The sequence below is a fragment of the Propithecus coquereli genome, unplaced genomic scaffold (assembly GCF_000956105.1).
Source record: "Propithecus coquereli isolate 6110/MARCELLA unplaced genomic scaffold, Pcoq_1.0 Scaffold5, whole genome shotgun sequence".
Taxonomy (NCBI): domain Eukaryota; kingdom Metazoa; phylum Chordata; class Mammalia; order Primates; family Indriidae; genus Propithecus; species Propithecus coquereli.
Window position 1 is genome coordinate 11,810,446 of NW_012150840.1, and position 23,657 is coordinate 11,834,102.

The window sequence follows — 23,657 nt, forward strand, 5'->3', positions numbered from 1 at the left end:
CTGTCCTTTAGGGGGATTTCTTATTCTCGCCAGCTGGGCATTGGGGGCCAGATAATTCTTTGTCGGGGTGGGATGGAGGGCTGTCCTGTGCGTTGTGGGATGTTCAGCAGCATCCCTGGCCTCCACACCCTAGATGCCAGTAGGTTCTCCCCATACCCCCAGTTATGACAGCCTAAGATGTCTCCAGGCCCTGCCAGAGGTCCCTTAGGGGGTAAAATTGCCCCTAGCTGAGAACTCCTGCTTTACTGTAACTGGGAAAATTTTCTACAGGTGTTTCTGAGTTGTCTCTAGGTGGATGCCATCTTGCTTCCACCTGTAACTAACGCTGACATTGCGTTGAACTTACTAATTATAATCTTACTCATGTAGCCGTGGATACTTTTTCCATATTAGACAATACAATAATATTAATAATGAATGTTTATGAGCACTTATTATGTCCCAGGCACTGTGCTAAGCATTTGCTGTGACACATTTTCTCATTTCAACCTCCTGATATCCATCAGGTAGGTACTTTTGTTAATCCTGTTTTCCAGGTGAGCAAAATGGGGCTTAAGTGCTTAAGAGAGGTGCTCTCATGGAGCCAGTAAATGCTGGAGCCAGGCTGTCTGAGCAGTCTTGTCCTTAATCACTGTTCTCTGATCTCTGCTATGTTAGACTAAAGGGAAGGGGAATGTTATTTCAAGTATTTTATCTTTCAAAAGTATGGAATAAAAATTTGAACACCTAGATTCCAGAGTAATCCTGCTTATTCATAATCCCTCATAAATTTAAAAGCCACTAATCCAGTAGTTACTAATTTGAAGGATGGAAAATACTCTTACCCCAACATAATTGGAACTGGTTAAGTGAAAAAAATATCAATTAAAGCAGAAAATTGTTAAAAAGAGTGCATATCTGAAATATTTTATTTTCATTAAAACATACAAAATTATATTTGCCAAATTCTTGTGAGGCCAGGATCTTTTCTTTGACAATGATTCTACTTTTTTCAATTCTATATCGTATTAATAGTATAAACCACAAGAGCAAAAGCATAGACCCTAGCAAAGCAATCTGGGTATAGAATCTTAGGTTTCATAATTTTTTTTCTTACTTTTTGTAGCTGTCTTGCCCACATCTAATCCAACAGCTTTCTTTTTAGTGACTTGCCTTTACTAACTCTTAACAAATCCTTTAACTTAGTTTTTATAGAAGCAGCATTTACCTTTTGGACTTACATTTTATCAGCTTGCATAATAATTAAATTTCATAATTAAAATAAGTCAATGACCTTAAACAGGTTTGGGAAGACACAGCGGACTCTTTGTCAGCATGAAGTCCGGCTGATAGGAGCAGAAAATGTGTGTCGCACTAGAGATCGACTGCTAGCCTAGGGCCATTGGTTTACAGAGGATGGTGAGCAGTGCTTAATCCAGGAAGTTGTCCAACGCAAGTCAGTTACTGGGAGCGCCTGCTGTAACAGCTTTTCTTGGGCCACACAACTTAGAATTTTCAAGTCAAGCAGGTCATTTGTTACGATATGATAATATACCACAAATAATGGCTGTGGCTAACATCATTTGAAGCAGAAATTAAGCCCCCTAAAGTATAAACTGTACATTAAATGATTTATATGTTATCCATACTTTTTATTACAGTATAAAATATAGTTAAACAGTTCTATCTTATAAATTTTAATAGACAACTTTGATTCGCTGAAATTAGGACACTAATTTTTCCTGATCAGAACCTTAAAGCAAGTCCTCTTGTTGAAGGAGCACATCAGTGGCAGAGGTAATTGGTTCTCCAGCACCAAGGTGTGACACTGCTGCCCTGGCTGTCACCTCAACCTCTTTATCGTCAGATAGTTTCTGTTCTGCTGTTTCATGCATTCCTGACTTCATTGTAGCCAAGTCTGTGGGGGAAAAAAATTGTATTTTACTGAAGTGCATTCTACAGTTGACATTATGTATAAAATTTAATCATATTTGGCTAAGGAAGCTGCAATTATTTTTTAATATTGCGTTTTTTACATTGTTTTAAAAAATCATTTTGCCAATTTAGACTTTAGGGGATATTTGACTCCAACATATGAGCCAAGTCCATTGCTAAAAAGATGCTGGACCGGTGGAAAAATCCCATTGTTTGCACTTATTAAAATAAGCAGCATGGCATCAGTGCTCTTCCTCCCCATCCTGTCTCCTGCCCACCTCTCTCTGCCATTTTCCTAGGGGAGGTGTGGTTATGTTGAGACTCACCCAGGATTAAACAACAGTAATAACATAGCTAATGTTTATTGTGCTACTACTTTGTGCTTTGTGTAAACTTCCTCACCTAATGCTCATAGGACCCCAAGGTGATCCTGTCACTGTGGTAGAAGTCCAAGTGATACAGCCACATCCTCCTAGGGAAGCACAAACTAGGCAGTAGGGTTGCATTCAAATTAACCTAGTCATCTTCCTTTGAGAATGTATGTATTTTGTGTTTAGTTTTTATTTAGATAATCACCATAATCAAAATACTAAGGAAATTTGTAAGTGGAAAATACCAAGTTATAGGATAATGATAATGTTACCTATAGCCGGCATGGCTTATTAAAGAGGGGATTCTTTTGTAGCTATTACTCACCTCATTTTCTGTGGCCCCAGAGGACTTTTTCAATCTTGCACTGGGTGTAGAATTGCCTGTGAGGCCTGTTCTCCTTGAATCCTATTCAGAGGAATGCATTGATGGCAGACAGAGGGGCCCACAGGTTTGCCTTTGCAGTGACATTTGTTGCTCCATTGATCGATCAACAGTGTTGATAGGCTTATCTGCATGCTAGGTGAGGTGTCACTCTCAAAGTCAAGCTATTGAAGATGCCATGATGGGGAAGGGCCTCCCTCTATTGCACTGGGGCCAGGAGAAACCCATTATCTCATCCAAAGATGTTTTTACACTCCTAAAAAAAGGGAAAACTAATGCTTATGCACCTAATTATTCTTCTGATAACTCCAAGCCATCAGATTTGATTGTTTCACTGTTCACCTTCCTTTTCCTACACCCCGACACACACACACAAATCAGGTTAAACACAAATCAGGTTAAATGTGCTGGTTCCCAGGATTATCAGATGGAGGACACAAGTCAGATTTCAGTGCTGTTTTCTATCTTTACCTCTCACCCTCTTGTAATCAGCCATCTCTAGCATCATTTCTTTAGAATATCACACTTAACTTCATTTGTACTAAAGTGACAGCTTTAGCATTCTGATACATTCTTCAATTTTGCTATCAAGAGCTGTTCTTCAGTACCAGTATATTAAATGAGCATTGTTAAATAGCCATTATAAATTTTAGTGGATTCTTTTATAGTGCATATGGAACATCAGGGGACACCATTAGCTAAGTGTATTTCTAAAAATCTGTGCTTATTTTGTTTATTCAGGTTTTTTTCTTTTAAAAAGAGGCCTTCTATATACGTGGCAACATTAGGCTTGAGAAGTGTGCTGGGGGATGCCTTACAATTCATAGTTAAGGGTAATTATTGTATGTTTAGTTTTTTGATGTAGACAGTTTTATATTTCAGATAAGTGACGAACTTCAGAGTCAATAAGTCTGCTGTCCAGAATCATGTTATGTTCTATGCTGTTGAACTTAACAGTTACTATAATTTCTGCCAGAATGAATGGTGATTTTATATATGTATAATAGTTTATTGTTTTAATGTCCTTGCCTTTCATTTTTTATCGAGATTGTATAAACTATATTCACTTGAAGGAAGTTCTCTAATTATGTATTCCTTCACAAGGGGATTTGGGGCACTAAATATCTTCCTGAGAAATGAAGCTAGGAATGTGCTTTGCTGCGGTCTCTTTATCTGCTTAGGACTGTAGTAAGGAGGCCATGAGATATTAAGGTTTTGCGTGTCTGCTTCTTGGAAACCAAACATCCTCTCATTCCTTAGCTGATACCTCAAAGCCCCAACATGACTAAGCTGCACCCTGGTCTGTAAGGTATCCAGGCTTTCACAGTGCCTAAGCGATCTCAGCTCAGAGGTTTGTGAAAGTTGGTTAAAAGGGCATGTGCTTCTACTACTCCCACATTATTTTATTTTAAAATCAAGATACAGCTGGGTGCAGTGGCTCATGTCTATAATCCCAGCACTTTGGGAGGCTGAGGTGGGAGCATTGCTTTAGGCCAGAAGTTTGAGACCAGCCTGGGCAATATAGCAAGACCCCATCTCTACAAAACATACATAAATTTGTAGAGGCAGTGGTGGCGCGTGCCTGTGGTCCTAGCTACTTGGAAGGCTGAGATAGGAGGATCGCTTGAGCCCGGGAGGTCAAGGTTACAATGAGCTATGATCAGGCCGCTGCACTCCAGCCTGGGTGACAGAGCGAGATCCTGTCTCCAGAAAAATAAAAAAAGACTGTTAATAAGACCACACTAACTCAAACATTTGACTTTATTCAAGGTCATCTTTTTAGGATCCAGTCATGTAAAAATGGAGTTTGTTTTGCAGTAAAACTGGTAATGAAGATATTGCTATTATGTCATCCGTCAGCCAGTTTAGAAAGTTCCATGTGAGAAGTTTATTTTAGAATTTGATGCCAGAAATTGTTTTCTAGTAGCTACCAAATGCCTGCATTTCTGATGACAGGTATTTTTTGTGAGTGTTTTGTTTCACTGTGTCTTGTATTTTGCCTCAACTCCCAGAACCAAATTTGATCCTCAGCTATACGACCTTCATTATCAACACATCTGCTTCCACTTTCATCTTTTATTTTCCTATTCTGTTCCATTAGCATGATTTATATGTGTCCTTGATAATTAATGACCTCAGTTGTTTTTGGAAAAAGATGGTTAGTATACATTTACAACCAAATAAAATAACCTCTGTTCCCAGGCGTTTTCCTTAGATCTAGCTGCAGTTCTCGCCAGCTGGTGTCTGCCCCCACCTGCACAGCTGACTAGTTGGCGTCTCAAACGCGTGTGCAAAAACTTGGAGTTCACCATTTTTCTCCCTTCCTCCTCATTGCTCTCCTGTAAATGCCGCAGTTATTATGAGTCGCTTGGATGTGAGACAGTGACGTCTTCCTCTTCATGGTTCTCAACCTCCAGTCTCAAGTCTACCTTCGCATTGCAGCTAACTTCTGTTCTTCGAGCCCCATTCTCGATTCTGCATCTCACTGTAGATCCTCCTTGCCTCTTGCCTTTGCCAGATGCAGTCATTTCTTTAATCACGTAACAGACGTGTGTCAGTCGAGTCATCTGAGATGCAGATGCTGAGATAGCATAGGCCTGCGGGAGGTTGGTTAAGGGCTGGGGAGTAACTCATGCCCGTGAAAGATAATTCGGCGGAGGAAGCCTTCAGTCCACAGCGCAGATCTGATACTGTGAGAAGAAAGGGGGAGGAAGCAAGATTGGGCAGGGAGCATCGCAGACCACAGTGCAGATCTGACAGGCTCAGCCAACACAAAGGAGCAAAAACGAGCCTCAGAGAAGTCCCTCGCTGGGGAGTAACGGCCATACCCTAACCCCAGCATGCTCAGTGACTGACGAGGGGCTGCCTGGAGGAGCGTGGCCCAGCTCGCGACCGCAGCAGATCTGAAGGGGCTGCATCCAGAGACTTTTAGCTGATTGCCTGTCTTGTGGCTGAGCTGGTTGCAAGTTCTTCCAGGAAGGGAGATGAGTGCCGCACGTCCACTGCTGCCACACGTGCACAAGTGCCACAGCGGGCCTGGTGTGGTTGGACCCTGAAGTGGTAACAGAGTAGACCACGCCTAGGGAGCTTGCCTGCTAGCTGAGGGAAACAGACAGTAAACAACCAATCAGACCCAGGAATATAGGGGCTTATTATAAAAATTAGTAACACAGAGGTACAGAAAGCTCTCCCCGAATTCCGATAATTTCACTTGTATCTTTCTGTATCTTTTCTTAAACACGTGAAAATTTGTGACCCACTTTGCTGTTGACAAGAGTGCCCGTCATACTTTTAAAGTAGACGTAAAAATTATGGTAACTGCACATGCATTCACTCATTTATTCAGTCATTCAGATAATATTTAGCATCTGCTTTATAGTAGTGGTGGTGGAGGAGGAGGATGGCTATAGAAAAACAAATTAATTAGTTCTTAGGGATTAAAAATAAAATTCAGCGAAAAGACTGAATAATAGGACATACAGAGTTACATACCAACTCTTTGTCCAGAAGACGAAGTTGATCAGTATTTAAAAAAAATAAACTGAAATTACAAAAGGAAAAAATGGAGGACAAACTCAGGGGTTCCACCATCCATCAAAAGGGAGTTCCAGACAGAGAGGGCAAAGAGATTTTTTAAAAATTACTTCTAATCAGAAAAAAAAATTAATGTTCAATAGCTTCTCGTTCATCTTAATATTCCTAAAATCTGCCTCCCCCTCCTCCTTTTCCTCCTCCTGAAACCTCTGATTTCTGGACTCAAGTGATCCTTCTACCTCAGCCTCCCAAGTAGCTGGGACTACAGATACACACCACCACGTGTGGCTAATTTTTAAATTATTTGTAGAGGTAGGATCTCACCGTGTTGCCTGGGCTGGTCCTGGGCTCAAGTGATCCTCCTGCCTCAGCCTCCCAAAGTGCTGGAATTACAGGCATGAGCCACTGCACCCAGTCTTTATATGGTATTTTTCGTAATAGCTTCTCTTTACTGTAGAAACCCTGCATTTCTCTGTTGGTATTAATTAAAAATTTTTTTAAGCTCTTTTCCTTAAATGATCTGTATCTTCCTAGTTGTATGTTTTGCTTCTCTTGTTTTTTCTCCTTAATGCTATTAGTTGTCTAGTGACCTTTGTCACACTGATGAATAAAGGCCGAGGTGGCTTAGTGTAGGTGGCTTAGTGTTAGGTGGCTTGGGTCCCCCTGTAGCTCCCCGTCTGGCCTCTACTTACATAGGGTGGCTGAGAGCTGGAGCTGGAAAAGTAGTGTGAGCTCTCTATTGGGAGGTGTCCCTGCGGAGTGAGAGAGCAATGAACAGGGTGCAGGGCAGAAACACGTTTGTGGAAGTTGGGAGGGCATTATCATGCTGCACTCCTGCGTGGAGCTGCGTTTCCTTCCCTGCCACAGTGCATGCATTGGAATGGGTTACACGCCTGACAGGCTCCTGCTTGTCCTCTAGGGTTGAAGCCTTTTGAACTCCCCTCTTCCTCCAAAGTGTATGCCCTCTCACCACTGATCTGAGTCACCCTGGCACCTCTTGTTTCTGCAGGATGCTTTCTGTGATGCATTGGTTCACAGTCAGTCTAAGCGTGCCTTGAAGGCAAGGACCACAGATGAGAAGGTTCAGTAAATGTTTTACAGAATGAATGACCGTTTGGTGCTGATATGAAGTATCAGATTTAGTGAGTTGAGCAGCTAGTGTATCTTGTATTTATAGCATCAGGTACAGAAAGTAAGGGGAGGGTGCTCTCTGTGTATATGGCTTTGTGTTACACTCCAGACACTGAATGATATGTTGCAGTTCCTTTTTCCCTCTTTTGAGGAAATGAGACCACAAACAAGTCTGTGAGTGGTCATAGTGGTTTTGAGGAAATTAACCAAGACCACCAATTGATCCCCATAGGCACAAAATGCCATTACTGTGACCGAGTCTCGCTATTGTAAACTTTAGTAGACACAGCTGAGGGATGCTGAAATCAGTGGGTGACTGTTCGCGGAGAGACAGGGGAAGCATAACCTCAAAGTCTCTCCCGTAAGGCATCTGTAAAGTACAGGAGGAAAGATAGTAATTTCTCAGTGGAGACCTGGCAGACCCAGCCTTAGCTGCAAGAATCAAGGTTGATGTCACGAGCCCCGTGGGAATGATACAGTGAGGACATGTTTTTGTAGCTCTCTTGCCCAAAAGGCACAGCCTCGGTTCAGTCATCTGAAACCACCAGGCAAACCAAATTGAGAGATAAAACTCCTCCAAGGTATCAAGGTCATGAAAGACAAGTAGACTGAGGAAGTCTTAGAATCTGCAGAGGACTAAAGAGAAATGACAGCTAAATGCAACCTGAGATCCTGAATGGGATTTTGGAGCCAAAAAAAAAGGACGTAGTGGAAAAACAGGTGAAATTTGAGTAGGATCTTTAGTTAATGGTATTGTACCAATGTTAATTTTCTGGCTTTGATAATAATGATTGTACTTAGTTATATAAGATGTTTAACACCCGAGGAGGTTGGGTGGGCAACATATGGAAGTTCCCTGTGCTATTTTTGCAGCTTTTCTCTAAGTCAAAAAGCAGCCCAGATAAAAAGTAAAAAACAAATGAAAACCTTCAGATGCAATTAGTAATCACAGTTAATATATAAAACCCTTGTAGGAGTGAAGAGACTTTCCCTCACTCTCTAAAGCTGCAGTCCCCAACCCCCGGGGCTGTGGCCCAGTACCGGTCCGTGTCATGTTAGGAAACAGACTTCGTGTCACCACCTGAGCTCCACACCCCACTCCCCCACCCCTGGTCCATGGAAAAATTGTCTTCCATGAAATTGGTCCCTGGTGCCAGAAAAGTTGGGGACCGCTCCTCTAAAGGTTCAACACTCCTGAACAATAGATTAACGGGAGAAAAGGCACACGTGTTTACTGACCTTCACAGGCACAGGGCCATGCAAAATATGAGACTCAAAGAAGGGCTGGATGGGCGAAGCTTAAACAGCGCCCTCTTTATGGAGGAGAGGGACTTAGGGGAAGTGGGCAATTGTGAGGGGTAGTAAATGATTTTCCTCGGAAATGAAGGAGCCCAAAGAATAGTTGATGGCCTGGGACAAAGTTCTCCTGAGCTTTGGGGGAGGTGGTGGGAAGGTGAGGGGCAGAACTTCACTGTGAACAGAGGTGGTTTTAATGTGCAGACTCTCCCAGGTGATCTCTGGAAGCTGCCTGCAGAAACACAGATGAAAAGTCTCTCTGGGTGTGGTGACTGTTAGTCTTTTCTCTTTTCAGGTGGTTAATTGACGAGAGTCCTAGGGAGGGGATCTTAAGACAATTGCATTTCTTCTGGAAAGAAGTTTACTTAGTCACATTAGGAAAATTCAGAGAGAGTCCCTCCCTCTGCTTGTGGGGGAGAACAAGAGAAGGTTAGAAAGTCCTTGGTTCTGAAGTAGCTTCTAAGGCCTTCTCATTTCCGTTATTCAGAAGGGCCCAGCGTGCCAAAGCACCGTCATTTGGGTTATCATTCTCTGTGTCCCAACGCTGTCCACACGAAAACCAAATGAGAGTGCTGACCCACTTTCCTGTGTGGGATACATCCAAGCGACTACCATGCTTACTGATGGCCACGCTCCAGAGAGTTACTATGCTCTTTGTTTCGCATTCTCAAAGCTAAGGACCTTTTAGATCTATTATTTCAGTACATGTTGATGACATGTGTAATAAAGCCTGCCATCTATTTCCCAATACATACTTCATTATAACTTCAGACACCAGTGAGCCCCTCATCCTGAGCACTGAAATTAGGTGCTACAAAATAATATTTACTTTATTCTAGCAATTTCTTTTCCCATCTTCTCATGAAACTCCCTCTTCTCTTTGGGGAGGCCATTCATTTGCACATCAAGACAGCGAGAAGAGACACTTTCCTAATTGAATTGAAGTCAGAAGCATGAGCAGAGGTGACTACTAGGACTCATAGGGACAATTAGTCAACAAATATGTGGGCTGTGCTGAGTGTTTGGGACACATAGCGTGGTCTCTGCTCTTGTTAGCAGCAGTAACTTCTGCCTTAACTGAATTTCTGGCTATATCTTAGGGACTTCCTCCCGAAACCTTTCAGAATCATTTCACATAGGAAGGAGACATCTTGCTGCAATACCCCTGGTAAGGAGGTACAAAGGATGTTTCAGATATACAAATATAAAGAAATTTAGTTAGAGACAGGTGTTTCATTGTGATTTCTTTCATTAGGATGTTAAGTACTCTTTTTTTTTTTCCTAAGCTAGCATTTGAATTGGTATTAAATGATGTTAAAAATAGAGTTGCATTAATATGCTACTTTTTAACATGTTCTTTATAGTTATTGACCATTTGCAAACCAAATGTATTTTTATACTTTTAAAAATCTTCCAATTATAAAAGTTGTGTATGTTCATTCTAGAAATATTAGAACTATAGAAAATAATTTAGAAGAAAATTAACCATGTGGGAGTACTAGTGATTTTATTTCTGTCCCATCTATTTTAACACAGGCATATTCATTTTTAAATAAATAACAATTTCTAAATACAGTTTTATGTTTTTAATGGTTCCATAATTGGCTATACCATCATTTACTTAAAATTTTTCAGCTGTTGCAAATTCAGGTTTTCTCATTTATTGTTATTATAAATAATGCTACATCAGATGTTCTTGATTTTTTTGTTTGTTTTTCCCTCATTGACCCATATGGCAGTTTGGTGAAGCTTAGAAATTCTCCTTAGAATAATATTTTTAAGTGCATAAAATAAAAATAACAAAGCAAAACCAAGCATACATGAAATACAGTTGCAAAAGTTTTTACGGCATAGTAATATATGTGCTACTTTCTTATTTCATGACAAAAAGACCCTGGTAACTACCATAATTTCAAAGCGGTGATAAGTGTAATTAAATATGTCTGCAACAACTGTAATGTGATAAATTATGATTTCTATTGGCGTCAAAGTCACATGTACAGCTAATATTGCTATAATTTGTTGCCTATATTTATAGTTGGTGGAAATGCTAACTTTCAGTTAAAAGTTACTGAAAATAAAATTTTTGCCTTTAAGTTCACGAACCCTCTAATTTCTATTCATAGACATGTTAAAAAAAACTCCTGGTCTTATATGAACAGCCGTGTCATATAAATTTTCGCCACATATCTATTTATTTCCATAAGGGTGGAGCCCTGTAAGTGAAACATAAACTTTATAGGAGCCTTGATTTTTATTGCTGAGTTGCTCTTAAGAAAGCTTAGAACAGAGAGGTCCACCAGTACGTTTAAGACTGTGTAGTATACCATTCTCTTGATTATTTTGAATGTTTACAATTTTTATTTTTGAACATTTGTTATAGGCCAAGAAAAGATATTTTGTTTGATTCCTAGTGAGATTGAATTTTTAAAAATATAATTGTTGGCCATTTGTCATAGACTGATAGCAGCCAATAAAAAAACTCTCATTATGATTCTGCGACTCTTTATCTTCCCTTTATTTCAAATAGCATTTTCTTTGTATTTTTTCTTTAATCATTTTGATGCAATATATTAATATTTACATAACTTCATGATAAAGTTTACCTATTATTGGAAAGTTAGGGGCCTAATAGGGTATGCTTAGTCAGATGCTGTTTTAAATGCCAAAACTCCATGCAATTTTGGCAAGTAGAACACCCTACTTTTTTAAGAGTTACTTATGGAAAGAAGAATTGGGACCTCAGAGTACTGTGCACTTTGTAAATATGGACAGTTACTCTTACACAACAATAATTATAAGCTTAGGGAGAGAGTTCTGGCATGTGGCCAGTCCTGTGTAAGTGTCCCCATCCATTACTCTGCTGCTTTTGATTATGGTGCAAAGTCTTAGGCTATTTAGTTCTCATAGAACCTCCACCCTTATAATTAGGATGAGCCCTTTGGGGACCAGAAACTGAGAATCTCCAAGTGGTACGTTTCCCAGAAAGAGAGCCTCTTATTACCTCCACTTGGGCAAACCTATGTTTCATTTTAAAAGCAGAATATATATATATATTTTTAACTGTAATTGTCCTATCTTTTAGTTCTGTCCTCTTTCTAACCTAGTTATTAGTCATATTAAGATGTAGTAGGTTGCACAAAAACAAAAAAATCTGAACGGTTTGAACCCAATAGCAGAGATACGCAATTTTATAGAAATGCGCTATAGTGAGTGGGCTTCCTAGTTTTATCCAAATTCTTTGTCTAATGAAAATGTTAAACTAATGACATTGAGTCAAAGTTCGTGTTGTCAACTGTACTGACAGTGGCATATTTGTAACCAACCAAGTAGACTGTTTCAAGAAAAAATAGTTTAAAATATTAAAAATGGTGAAAAAATTTGAATTCAAGCTATGATATTAAGGTTGTCACTGTTCCACTCTTTAGTCTGCTGATATATAATGAAGTCCAAGTCTATCCGCTTATAACTTGTGTCTTTAACATACCCTCTATACATCAACTTATGATGTCTTTTCTAAACAAAATGGAAGAGTTTTCATTTTTCCTTCTGTGTAATCAATTAGGGTAATTCCAAGATTAGAATATGAACATTTTTGTGACTTTAACATATATTACCATATTGCTTTCTAAAACAGTTGGTACCAATCCACAGTGCCGCCAGCAGTGTCTGAATATATTACGTCTATACCAACGGCCAGTTTTTCATTTCAGAAATGTTGTTTCTAATTGTGTTAGGCATGAGAGAGGAGCTAAGTTTTATTTGCTTTGCAGTTCTTTGATTTGTGTTTGTGATGTCTATTTTCCCTATTTAAAATTTTAAATTAATAATTACAAACAGATCTTTTAAGCCATAACTTATAACTTTACAAATTATTTATAAAAAATAAAAATGTATTTTTACTGTTCATAGTTACATCCAGTCCAGATCATGCTGGAGTCCTAGGGAAATACACAACTGAAGTATTAATATATAGCCCACAGATGGTCATGATAACCACCACAAGCAATCCAAAAATTGGTGGGCGAAACCCTGTAACTCTTGTAAATTGGATTTTTCTTTTCTCTTTTACAATTAAAGTGCTGGGCTTAACTTTGTTAGTCTTATATTCATGCCCAACTTAAAACCAGGTGATTGGACTGTACCCGATCTAATTACTTAGAGCTTTGAACTATTTACTATTTCTCCTCTCTCAGAATGTGGAATTTTTATTACAATTATTACTATGAATAGGTCAACCAAAAATGTAGGTATTTATCTGGAATGTTCTAATGAGAATAGCAGAACTACTCTTTGTGCCATCCTTGTTAAAACTCAAGAACCAGAACTGATAAAACTTCAGGCTAAACGTTTATTCAGGTGTTAAATGTGAGGAATGGAAGTGGGAGGAGATCACACCATATGTGGATGTAACATTAATCTCTCTCTTTTTCAACACAGTAACATCTTGGCTACCTAGCATATCGAGGAGTAAAGCATTATGTGTGATCTGACTAGATGAATAGTTTATCCACTTAACCACCAAATTTTATTTATTTTTTATTCATAATAAAATTTTAGAAACTTATGGGAACATAATGTTGTGGATAATGGCTGAGAAAATGAGCTTTGAAATCAGCAGTTAAAATAATGTGCTTGAATCTGGTACTGCTATGTACTGCTTGCGACTAAGTAACTTATCCTTTCTAAATCATAGTTGCCACATCTGTGAAAAAGAAGGAAATATCTATATTTTCATGGCTGATGTTAGAGTGTTTGGCAAAGTGCTTTGCTTCACCGCATTATATCATTAATATATTAATGATAATAATGTGATTACCATGTTGGTGTTTGGCATTCCGGTACGCTGGCTCTAAAATAGTATTTTTGGTGAAGTAATACCTGTATTTCAATTCATCCGTCCGCGATTTTATGCACCCTGCTTAGTTTCCGATTCCTCTTCCCTTCCCCTTTTCTTCCTCTGACTTTCCTTATACTGCATTTCTTCATCAAAGTCTTTCTTGCTTTTCTTCAACCCTCCTCATCTGTAACTCCCCTTCCCTTGTCCCTCCCACCCCCATTTTTCCACCCCAAAAGAAAGACATGCAGATCTGGCTGGGAGAACTTGCAACTGATAGATACCCTCACCAGTGAAGAATGGAGGTAGATGGCTGGTAGGAAAAAACTGTTAAATACTTCATCAAGGAGCAAAGCTGGAAGCACTGCCCTGGGGCTGGGGTCTGAGAGGAAGGAAGGTAGTGCAGCCCAGTGAAGGTGAAGGACAGGCACAGCCAGGAGTGGCCACAAGGACCCTAAGCAACTCTAAAGTTGAAGGATATCCCTAAAAGGCTATTATTTTAGTTTAAAAAAAAAAAAAACTGAAATCATTTGTCTTGAGATCAAAGTTTAAGAACTCAAAAATTTAAGGTGACTTGCTGAACCAAACTCTTCTCTACTGAAGGGTTACATGCTGCATTAGGATTTTGAATTGAATAACCTTGTGTTCACGTGGAAGGAGTTTTCTTTCTCTATCCATAATCCTCAGGAGTGAAAAAATGGACAGTGCACCAAAACAAGGCCTTTATTACAAAAAATTTTTATTCAAGTTGAAAGACTTTTTGAATACGCAAAGTTTGATCCTGATAGTAGTGAATTTAATGCAGAAAATTGGACCAGAATCTCCATCTTTACCAGTGGAACTGAAGCAGTGAAAACTGGCTGGAAAAGCTGTTTTGGAAATAATAGCTAGAGCTCTTTTTCAATTAAAAAAAACTTGATGTTTCTACATAAACACACATAAATTCAAAAAGTTTTCCAGCATTATCAAACCAGAGGTGGATTTATTTGAAGATAGAGTCTGAAGAAAGTGTTTGAAGCTAATTTATAATTATCCCATCACCATTCCCCCAACTCAGAAATATGTTTCTTTAGCAGCTGGGAAAATTTACATAAAAATATAGTCAGATTTTGATGATGACACCAAAAAAAAAAAAGGTTTAAATGATCATTAATTTTCCAGTTGTTATTATTAACAAGTTATTTATTTTAGTCTATTTTATATAGGGTTTATTCTTAACACTATTTTTATTTTACTACCAGTAATGCTAAAATGATTGTGTTTAATATTTATATTTTATAAATTTATATTTTTTATTTTAAATGTTTCTAAGTTTTTATATTTGAGACATATTAAATATCTGGTATCACTAATTTATGTTTTTGTGAATTCATAACACTTTTAAATAAAGTATTAGTATCAATATGCAAAGTAAACACTTTCACTTTGCTACAGTGTGCAATCTCTCTTTTAGAAGATGTCTAAGTCATACTTCACATGAGACCTAAAAGATGAGAAGGTTTAGCCAAATAAAGAGGAGTTACGGAAAAAATGTTCTAGGCAGCATTTTTCAGATCAGAAAAGGCATAGTAAGTTGAACAACTGAAAGAGAATTTCATTATAGGTGGTTCTTCTCAGAGTTTAGAAGAATGAGAGAGAGGTCTGAGTTGAGGCTGGAGTGATAGGCTGGCAGCAGGTTCTGCCGACCTTTGGGAAGCCATGAAAAGTATCTAAGAAACTAAGGATTTTAAGCTGAGTAGTGGTTGATCAGATTTGCATTTTAAAAAGATCCTTTGGCCTCTATGTGCACAGTTTGGGTAAAAACAAACCAGTTAGAAGACCATTACAAACACTCAGGCAAGTGATGACTGGGATAAATCAGTGGCAGCGGGATGGGAAAACATGGACCAATTTGAGAGGTATTTTGGAACTAGAATTCACAGGGCGTGGCAGTGGGTCTGGCCTGAGCAACTGTGTGATGGTGGTAGCAGTTGCCAGACTGGGGCTGCAGGGACAACTACGTAGGTTTATGTGGACTAACAGAGTTCCATTAGGTAGATGCAGAGATCTCAAGCTTAGAGGAGTCTGGAATGGACCTGGGAACTTTTGAGAGTTGTCGACATGGAGATGGCAGTTGAAGTTCTGAGCATGGATGGAATATTCAAAAAAGAAAAAGAAGGGAAACTGAGCAAGAACAGCCAGAGTGGTAGAAGGAAAATCAGAAGAGGGTGACGTCGCAGGAACCAGGAAGTAAGAATGTTTCTAGAAAAAATGAGATAATCGTCTGTGCTAGATGTCATGGAGTTTGTACGAGGTAAGGACCCAAAGTACTATTTGTTTTAACTTTGAGGCAGCCATTGGTGACCTGTGCAGTGAAAGTCAGGTGACAATAATTCTGAAGCGATGAATTAGGCAGCTATTTCAGAAAGTTTCCAGTGAACAAGGGAAAGAGGAGATAACTCTTCAGTTCTGAAGGGTGATAAGAAGTTGAGAGTAAGTGTATATTTAAAGGTGATTAAATGATGATGGGAATTAGCAAGTTAGAAGGAAGAAGTTGAAGATAGAGAGTGATCAAGGCCTCAGAGTCCCTGGGAAGGTGGGATGAGCAGAGTCCAGGATGTAGTGGGGAGGCTTTGGACTGTAAGGAAAGGAAGCAAGAGTCTGGATGCAGGTAAGTTTGTGGGAATGATGGCGGTGATGAGAAAGTTTGCTTCTGAAATGGCTTATTTCCTTTGTGATGTAGACATACTGTCTTGTCATTTGCCAAGAGTGAGGAAAAGGTAGGTAGGGGGAGGTTGAGGGAGAATAGAGAATGTTTGCAACATCTGCTGTGGAGAGAGAGCTGACCAGGGAAAGCTTGAGCACGAGGACAACTTGAGGTTACTGAGGTTGAATTGATAGCTGCCCTGTATCTGTGAATTTCTCCAGCAGCTGAGAACAGCCATCCCACCTGCCCATCCTGAGGTACGTGGGATGTATTTGAGGAGTTTCTAGAAAGTCAGGTTTCAGTTGAGTCCATGATGCGTAAGGGGCAGATAATGAGTGTGACTCGTGCTCATCTTGGATGCATCCGCCATTGTTCTGTGCTGCAGTATCAAAATACCCTCCGCAGTTACTGAAGTGTGTTAAGCTCTTTGCTCCTTCAGTCAATGGCCCCAGACTGCTGTCTTGTTTTTCTTTAAGTTCTTGTCTGCTTTTTTATACTATTTCTGTCTCCTCCCTTTCTGTTTTCTTCCTTGTTGTCAGTTGTTCTATCACATGCTGTCTGCATGCAAGTCTGTATCAGCCCTACACCCTGGACTTTGTCAACATCTGGAGTTATCACACCTCTGAAATAAAGCCGTGGGCTTGAAGACCAGACAACCAAGCTTATTAGAATTGTGTGCAAAGTAAGAGTAAATAATCTGAGTGTGATTCTCATGTGCTGTGCTTTGAGGGTGTACATGAGTGTTTATACATGAATTTTGTGACATTTATTGGGTTGTTTCTCAGTTGTCCATATGAGATGTTTGTTGCGTGTATTCCCATTGTGATTTTATTTTGAATTTCCATGGATTATGATAATATTCTTAGAAAGCTCTCAATATTTATAATTATATCTTTTGTAATTGTGCTTTAGTACTTGCAAAGTATATTCATATGCATTACTTAAATTTCAAAACTACATGATTAGACATGTTATACTATTATTTCTTATTATTCTCATGGATTTTCAAATACTTACATATTTTGTATGGAAATAACATGTATTTTCAAATATTTATGCATTTCATATGAGAATAATGTACCATGTCACAACTCGGTCATTTAGCTGTGTCACATGTAAATGAAATAGAACAATGTGAAGTAGTTTGGAGCTTTGAAAATTAAATTATGTACTCTAGCTTTTCATATATTTCCATGTTTTATCAGCTTTCTCATCTGTGAACATCTCATGTATATATTAACAATTTTAATTTGTATAAAGACATATTAAGACATAATTAAAGACATATATACTTGCACAGTAAATATCACTTTTAAACATTTTCTATAAATTAACTCTGATTTTGACCTTCCTGTTTTGCCAGGAGGAAGGTAAATTCAACACCAGGTACTTAGAGGTTTTGTGCTAAGGTTCGGGGCCTTGGGCTGTGCCAGGACATTGAGGACAGGACCCTGGCTCACCAGTCACCTGGGCCCAGAGCCCTGGGTCCTGCCCCCGCCCCCGTGGAGCACCTTGAAGCTCTTTCCTCTGAGCTCCATCTTATGTGGGCTGCCCCAGAGCAGAGAGCTGCTCAGTGACTCGCATGCATTCCTCTCTCTAATCCAGGGAATCTTTTTCAATCTGGGGAAAACCCTCTCTCCTCAAGCTCTGTTTTCGATAGGTTTCATTTTCTTTTCTTTTCTTTTTTTTTTTTTTTTTTTAAACCAAAAGCTAAAAAGCCTGGACACAAACCTTTTCTTAGGCAAGGAAGCACATACACCATAGCCTATTTAAATGGTGGGATATAGGGAGAAAACACAAGTTCCTTTTGAGAAATAGTAATTTGTAGAGTGGTAAAAAAACCAACAAGCCACCTCTATTCAATGTCATCTCCTCTGGAACTAAACCTGCGCTGCTAGGTCTTTGTTTTTATAACTCACTGAAGAATATTAATATTTGTTAAATGTTTACATTTTATCAATACATTTTTCTGAGTGGTGATCTGAAATACCGAGCATAATATAACATTTCCAAAGTGTTAGGTAAATTTTCTAACTTTGTTTTGTCTTATTTTACCTAAGAACACTGGAACTATTTTGGGGCTGATGAGAATCTTGGTCCGGTGGCTGTGAGCATTCGAAGGGAAAAACCAGAAGAAATGAAAGAAAATGGATCTCCATATAACTACCGAATAATTTTTAGAACTAGTGAGGTAAGTTGCAAATGAGAGAGGTTTGAGGCTTAACGGAAGTGGGGAAAAAAATAGAGTAGTAGCAGTGGCAAAGCAGTTAAATTTAATAGCACAGGGTTACAAATGTCTTTGAATTAACAAAGACCCCTTTCATTAATTCTGGTGGTGATAGAGGTAGACAAGAGGTTTAGATCTGAAGCTGAATCTAATCTTGCTTTTTGTCTAGCTCTGGATAGATGCAGTAAATGGGAGTTTTGATTCAGGGACAGATATGTCTGTTAAGTGTGGCCCAAGGAAATCGAAGCCCTCAGAATCCCAAATGGGATATTGCGTGTCTTGCTTAGGGCAGCCGGAAAGCACCAGGCCAGCTTGAGGAGCTGGGGTACGGATAAGAGGAGGCTCCTGAAGACTTCCACTCTTGTGATCTGTTGCTTAGGTCATTTCTGGACTGAAGAAGAGGGAAGAAGATGCTTCTTCCACTTTCACTTTACAATCTCTTGGACCTATTCTCTGGGACCTGGAATGCAAGCTATTTGAACCAGGGGCTATCTAATTGTGGAAGAAACAGGCTCTTGGAGCTCCTTAGGAATCGAAATACACATAATTGTATGAGTCTTTATTTTAAAATGAAACTTGGATTAAAAAAGAAATTTAAAAAATACAAGAAAATAACCTATGCAGCATTTTTTTTTTTTAAACTCATGAACAACTTTTGGCACCATGAGATTCTTCTTTGACTTTTTTCTAATCTTGTATAGTTGGGCCAGTTATCAATTTATTGCCTCTCAGTTCCTAATTCTCTTTAGGGTTTTTGTTATGCATTAAGCCTGATACTCCCGTGAGGTATCTAGAAAATAATGGTTTCGAAACTACTTTAAATAGGGCATTTGGCTTCATTTCCCCCATTGAATGCAAAGCAAATTTCAGGGGTTGGCTTCACTTAGTAATTGTTCCTAAGCTCAAACTCTGGGGAAATTAAAAATAGGCGTTTTAAAGACAAGACTTTAATATCTAATGTGTTGTTTATAGTGGCCAGAGAGAAATGAACTAACGTGCTCTGTGTACATTTTCTCCATGTCAGAGCTAATCGTTAAGCAGTGTAAATTCTTTTGTTGAGCAGGAAAGGCACAGAAAACATACTATGTTTTGGAAATGTATGCAGGTAGTTGCTTGGTCTAGATTCCCAGATCCTACCAGATTTCTAGAAGCCTCAGTTACCTTATTTCCAAGTGCTATTGTCTGTCTTGTTCTGTTCTTTTTTCCTTCCCAAGGCCACTCCGATTGAAGTCCCCATCATAGTCTTCCTTGTCTATGTTTTTATCCATCTAAATTCATCTTATTGCCACTCGCCCATCCCTTCCTTCATGCCGGAGGTTGAAGTTTTTCAAGTCGGTTCTTTCTCTCTCGGATCCTGTCACTGGCTTCCAGGCATTCGCTTCTCAGCGTGCCTTGCAGGCACTGCACATGTCCCCAGGCTCTCCCCCAGTGTTAATGTCTGTCCTAAACCCTGCTGTGGTCTGTGAACCACACCGACTCCTGCCTTTCCCGTCTCTGTTCTCTCCCCTCTTGCTGTCTTGGCCCGAAATGTTCTACTTGCGCCTCCCTCCAGTTTTATGGTCATAGGGTTCCGTCCTTTTCCTACTAACCCATTTGAGTGAGTTATGTCCCTTGGGTCTGTTTCCTTAGCCCCTGATTGAAAGGTTCGAGTCACATGCTGTTCCAAAAACCATTACCACTTGTGTTTTATGTTCAGATGTTCAGTTCCTGGCAATCTTCTTATTCTTTTGTTCAGGCCAGAAACTATTTCCTCTCTCTTGCCCCCCAGGTCTGGTCTGTCAGCAACACTTGTTGATTTTGTCTTCAAAATACATCCAGAACTCAACCACTTCTCCCACCACCCCCTGGCTAGGCCTGGTCCTCATCTTGCTCTGAGAACTGGTCTCCCTGCTTCTGCCAGGAAGCCTTTCTACCCAGCAGGGATCCTTTTGAAATGTAATCCAGATCTTGCCATTGCTCAGTTCAAAATCCACCAAGTGTTCTCTATATCCCTCTGAGAAAAAGCCAGTGTCCCTGCTCTCCTAGGAGACCATGCTCATCTGCTTCCCAGTTGTCCCTCCCATCTCAACTCCGGTAACTACTCCTGGCTCCCTCTCTTCCGGCCACACCAGCATCCTTCCCCTCTGGGATGGCTCAGGACTCCTCTGCCCCAGGGCTCTGATGCTCCCTGATGCTCCTGTTGCTGTTTCTCCCCCGGGCATCTCCTGCCTCCTTTCTTTCCATCCTCACTCCTAAGTTTCTACTCCCTACCCATTTCATATCCAATTCGATGCTTTATTTTTCATTGATACTTAGCATTATCTTATACATTATACTTATTTCTTTTGTTTGCTTTTAATCACCCTCCCCACTAGGATGTAAGCCCCAAGGGTAGGACTTCCATCTGAGCTGTTCCTTACTGTGTGCCTGTTGCCTGAGGTAGCACCTTCTCCCTCTTCCTCCCTCCCTCCTTCCTTCCTTCATCCCTTCCTCCCTTCATCCTTTCCTCCCTTTCTTTCCCCATTTTCCTCCTCCTTTTCCTCCCTCCCTCCCTCCTTTTCCTTTCTCTAATGTTTAATTACCACTAGCTTTTCTGTAATTTTTTCTTTCCAATAAAAAATAATCCTTAAATGTGGTTTAATTGTAATATTTTTATAAGGCTTTTGACAGAAATATTTGTGGACATTGGTCCCTGTCCCTGACTCCTGGACCTTGTGGGAGAGTTACCTCAATCTCTCTGTTGGAGCCAGTTGACTAGATATGTAATGAAATAAGATGTAACTTGTATCAGGGGCTTCTCCTGTTACTTATTTCTCTGCTGATAAATACATCAAGAAAAAAAGGAAAACAAGGTCGTTATAGTGACATCCCAGTGGCTATGGTAAATGGCATCAAGATAACAGAAATACAAACAAATGTCTTTCATTTCAATACAAGTAAACATTGCAAAACACAAACAAAAGAAGACCTTACGTATATTTGTAAGGCATAGCGTAAGGCATAGCAGTTTATGCACAAAACTTTATGGCATTTGAGTGGTTTGTTTGTTTGTTTGTTTTTGTTTTTTGCATGTGAGTGTTTTTAAGCATAGGAACACGAGGACTTATGAGAGCTCACTTCATGTTTCTGGAAGTCATTAACAAAAACATCGGTAATCCTAGTGATTCGGATGTGAGAAATGACTCATCTTTTTTCTCGTCTGCTTTGGCTTTCATGAAGTTAGCTGCTGTCTTTCTGTGGCTCAGCTATTGGGCTCTTCCCTTCATGAGATAATCCGTGCCTTGGGACAGGGAACCACAAAGGCCAGGAGTATTCTCTGAGTAGAAGCCAAGACCAGAAATGGGAGTCATAGCATCCTGAGCCTTCCGCTCTCCCCAGCTCGGCCGGGCCTCGCCTTCCACCCCACCCTGTGTTCCCCTTAGGTCCAACTATAGCAGTCGCTCTTTCCCACGCACACCCTGTTTTGTTCGACCTCCACACCTTTGCCCCTGTTCTCTCTGATGTTTTCTTTTCACAGAAATCGTTCTTATGTTTCATGGCCCTTTTTTAATGCCACCTCTTCCACTAGGGCCTTTCCTTATACCCTGAGCCACTGTGATCCGTTCTCTGCCTTTGGACTGTCTTAGGACCTCACCTTGTAACTTCCTTAGTGCATTCGTCCTTCCCAGATTGCGTTTGTGTGTTTCTGACCTCTCACCCTCTTACACGCCACATGCATCCCTCAGCGTGTACGCTCCACCCCCGAATAGCTTTGGTAGCTCTTGTGCAGTATCATGCCTGGCAACCTACATGCTCAGTGTAAACGTGTTCCATTGGATGGGTTTTTTTCTTATGTCACCATACGGTATTTAAATTATGTTAACAACTTTGCCACGTGGAAATTTTTAGAAATTAAAACTACTTTAGGCTTCATGTCTGGTTAACTTTTCTCTAACAAATCATCATTACATAGGGAAATGCTTTTGCTGAAGATATTAACAGAAGGTATTTTAAGAATGGAAGGTATTTTAAGAAATAAGGGAAAATCTAAAGTAATTTCAGATGCTGTTGCCTGTACTGCTATGCTAACTATAGTCATTGTCTTGTCGTAGCAGCATTTGGGGATATGAATAGTTTATGCTTGTCGACTGCATTATGAAATTTAAAACCTATCCCCCCTTTACCTTTTATAATTCAAAAAGGTTTAACATCCAGATGGTAAGTACTTATCCTTCAGATACTTCTGGGATATCGTCTTCTTAATTTCCTGTTAGTGGGCTTAGTGGCATTATATAGTCATGTAGAGATCTTGATGTTTATTGATCTCTTTAAGGAAATGTTGTATTTGGCATTTAAGTAAATACCTTTGGAAGGCTTTGAGTTCCCTTGGACTTACCTAGGTCTTCTTGAAAGTATTGACCTTGTTTTCCGTGTATATCTTATCCCACTTCTCATCCTTTCTCCCTCAATGACGTAACCAATCATACATCATTCCCCAGGCCTATAAGGAGCCCGCGGTCTAGGCCTGCAGTGTGTGTGACATGCGTTCAGCCATCTCAAAGCCCCAGAGAGGCCTCACCACAGCACCTCTCTCTCTTTCAGCTCATGACACTGAGAGGTTCGGTCTTGGAGGATGCCATTCCCTCGACGGCCAAGCACTCGACAGCCAGAGGGCTGCCTCTGAAAGAAGTGCTGGAGCACGTGATTCCCGAGCTCAATGTCCAGTGCCTGCGGTTGGCCTTCAACACTCCCAAGGTCACGGAACAGCTCATGAAACTGGATGAACAAGGGGTGAGTTGGGCATTCCAAGAACATTCTTGCGGCTCAGCTTTTCTGCTAGGCTTCCAGAACACAGACCTTAATATAGGTTTTTTTTGATGGGGAAAACTGATACCATTTACTGTGAAAAATAATTCTCTTTGCAGTTACTCATTTTCTTTCCTCTTTTTTCTTTTCTTTTTTTTTTTTTTTTACTCTCTGAACTCTGAACATGTCTTTTCTGATGAAATTCTTTGTCAGAATTGAACACTAAGGTACTTAAACTATGTTCAGCTCTTTTGGTAGTCTTCCATACATGCAATGAATTTTTCATGTATCTGGGAATAAGTTGTAGCAATAATAATTATACAGTACAGTAATAATAATATTACACTAATAACAATACAGGCATAATAATAAGTTGTAGAACAGGGTTCAGACACAGTCTGCCTGAGAGCCTGTGTGTTAGCCACTATACCACACTGTTCTTAAAAGCTTAGATTTTTAAAGTCTGTTAATACCACAAAGATATATTTTAGCCAAGATTTTTAAATATAAAATTT

General features: G+C 39.7%; 1 protein-coding gene across 2 annotated transcripts in view; it reads left to right on the forward strand.

Annotated features, from left to right (window-relative positions):
* Nucleotides 1-23,657, forward strand: part of SIPA1L1 (signal-induced proliferation-associated 1 like 1) — a 412,284-nt gene that overhangs the window by 272,599 nt on the left and 116,028 nt on the right. For both annotated transcript variants that reach the window (XM_012656253.1, XM_012656254.1), the window contains 2 exons: nucleotides 18,212-18,342; nucleotides 22,939-23,127. In XM_012656253.1, the coding sequence (XP_012511707.1) occupies nucleotides 18,212-18,342; nucleotides 22,939-23,127 (320 nt within the window). The remainder of the gene's footprint in view (nucleotides 1-18,211; nucleotides 18,343-22,938; nucleotides 23,128-23,657) is intronic.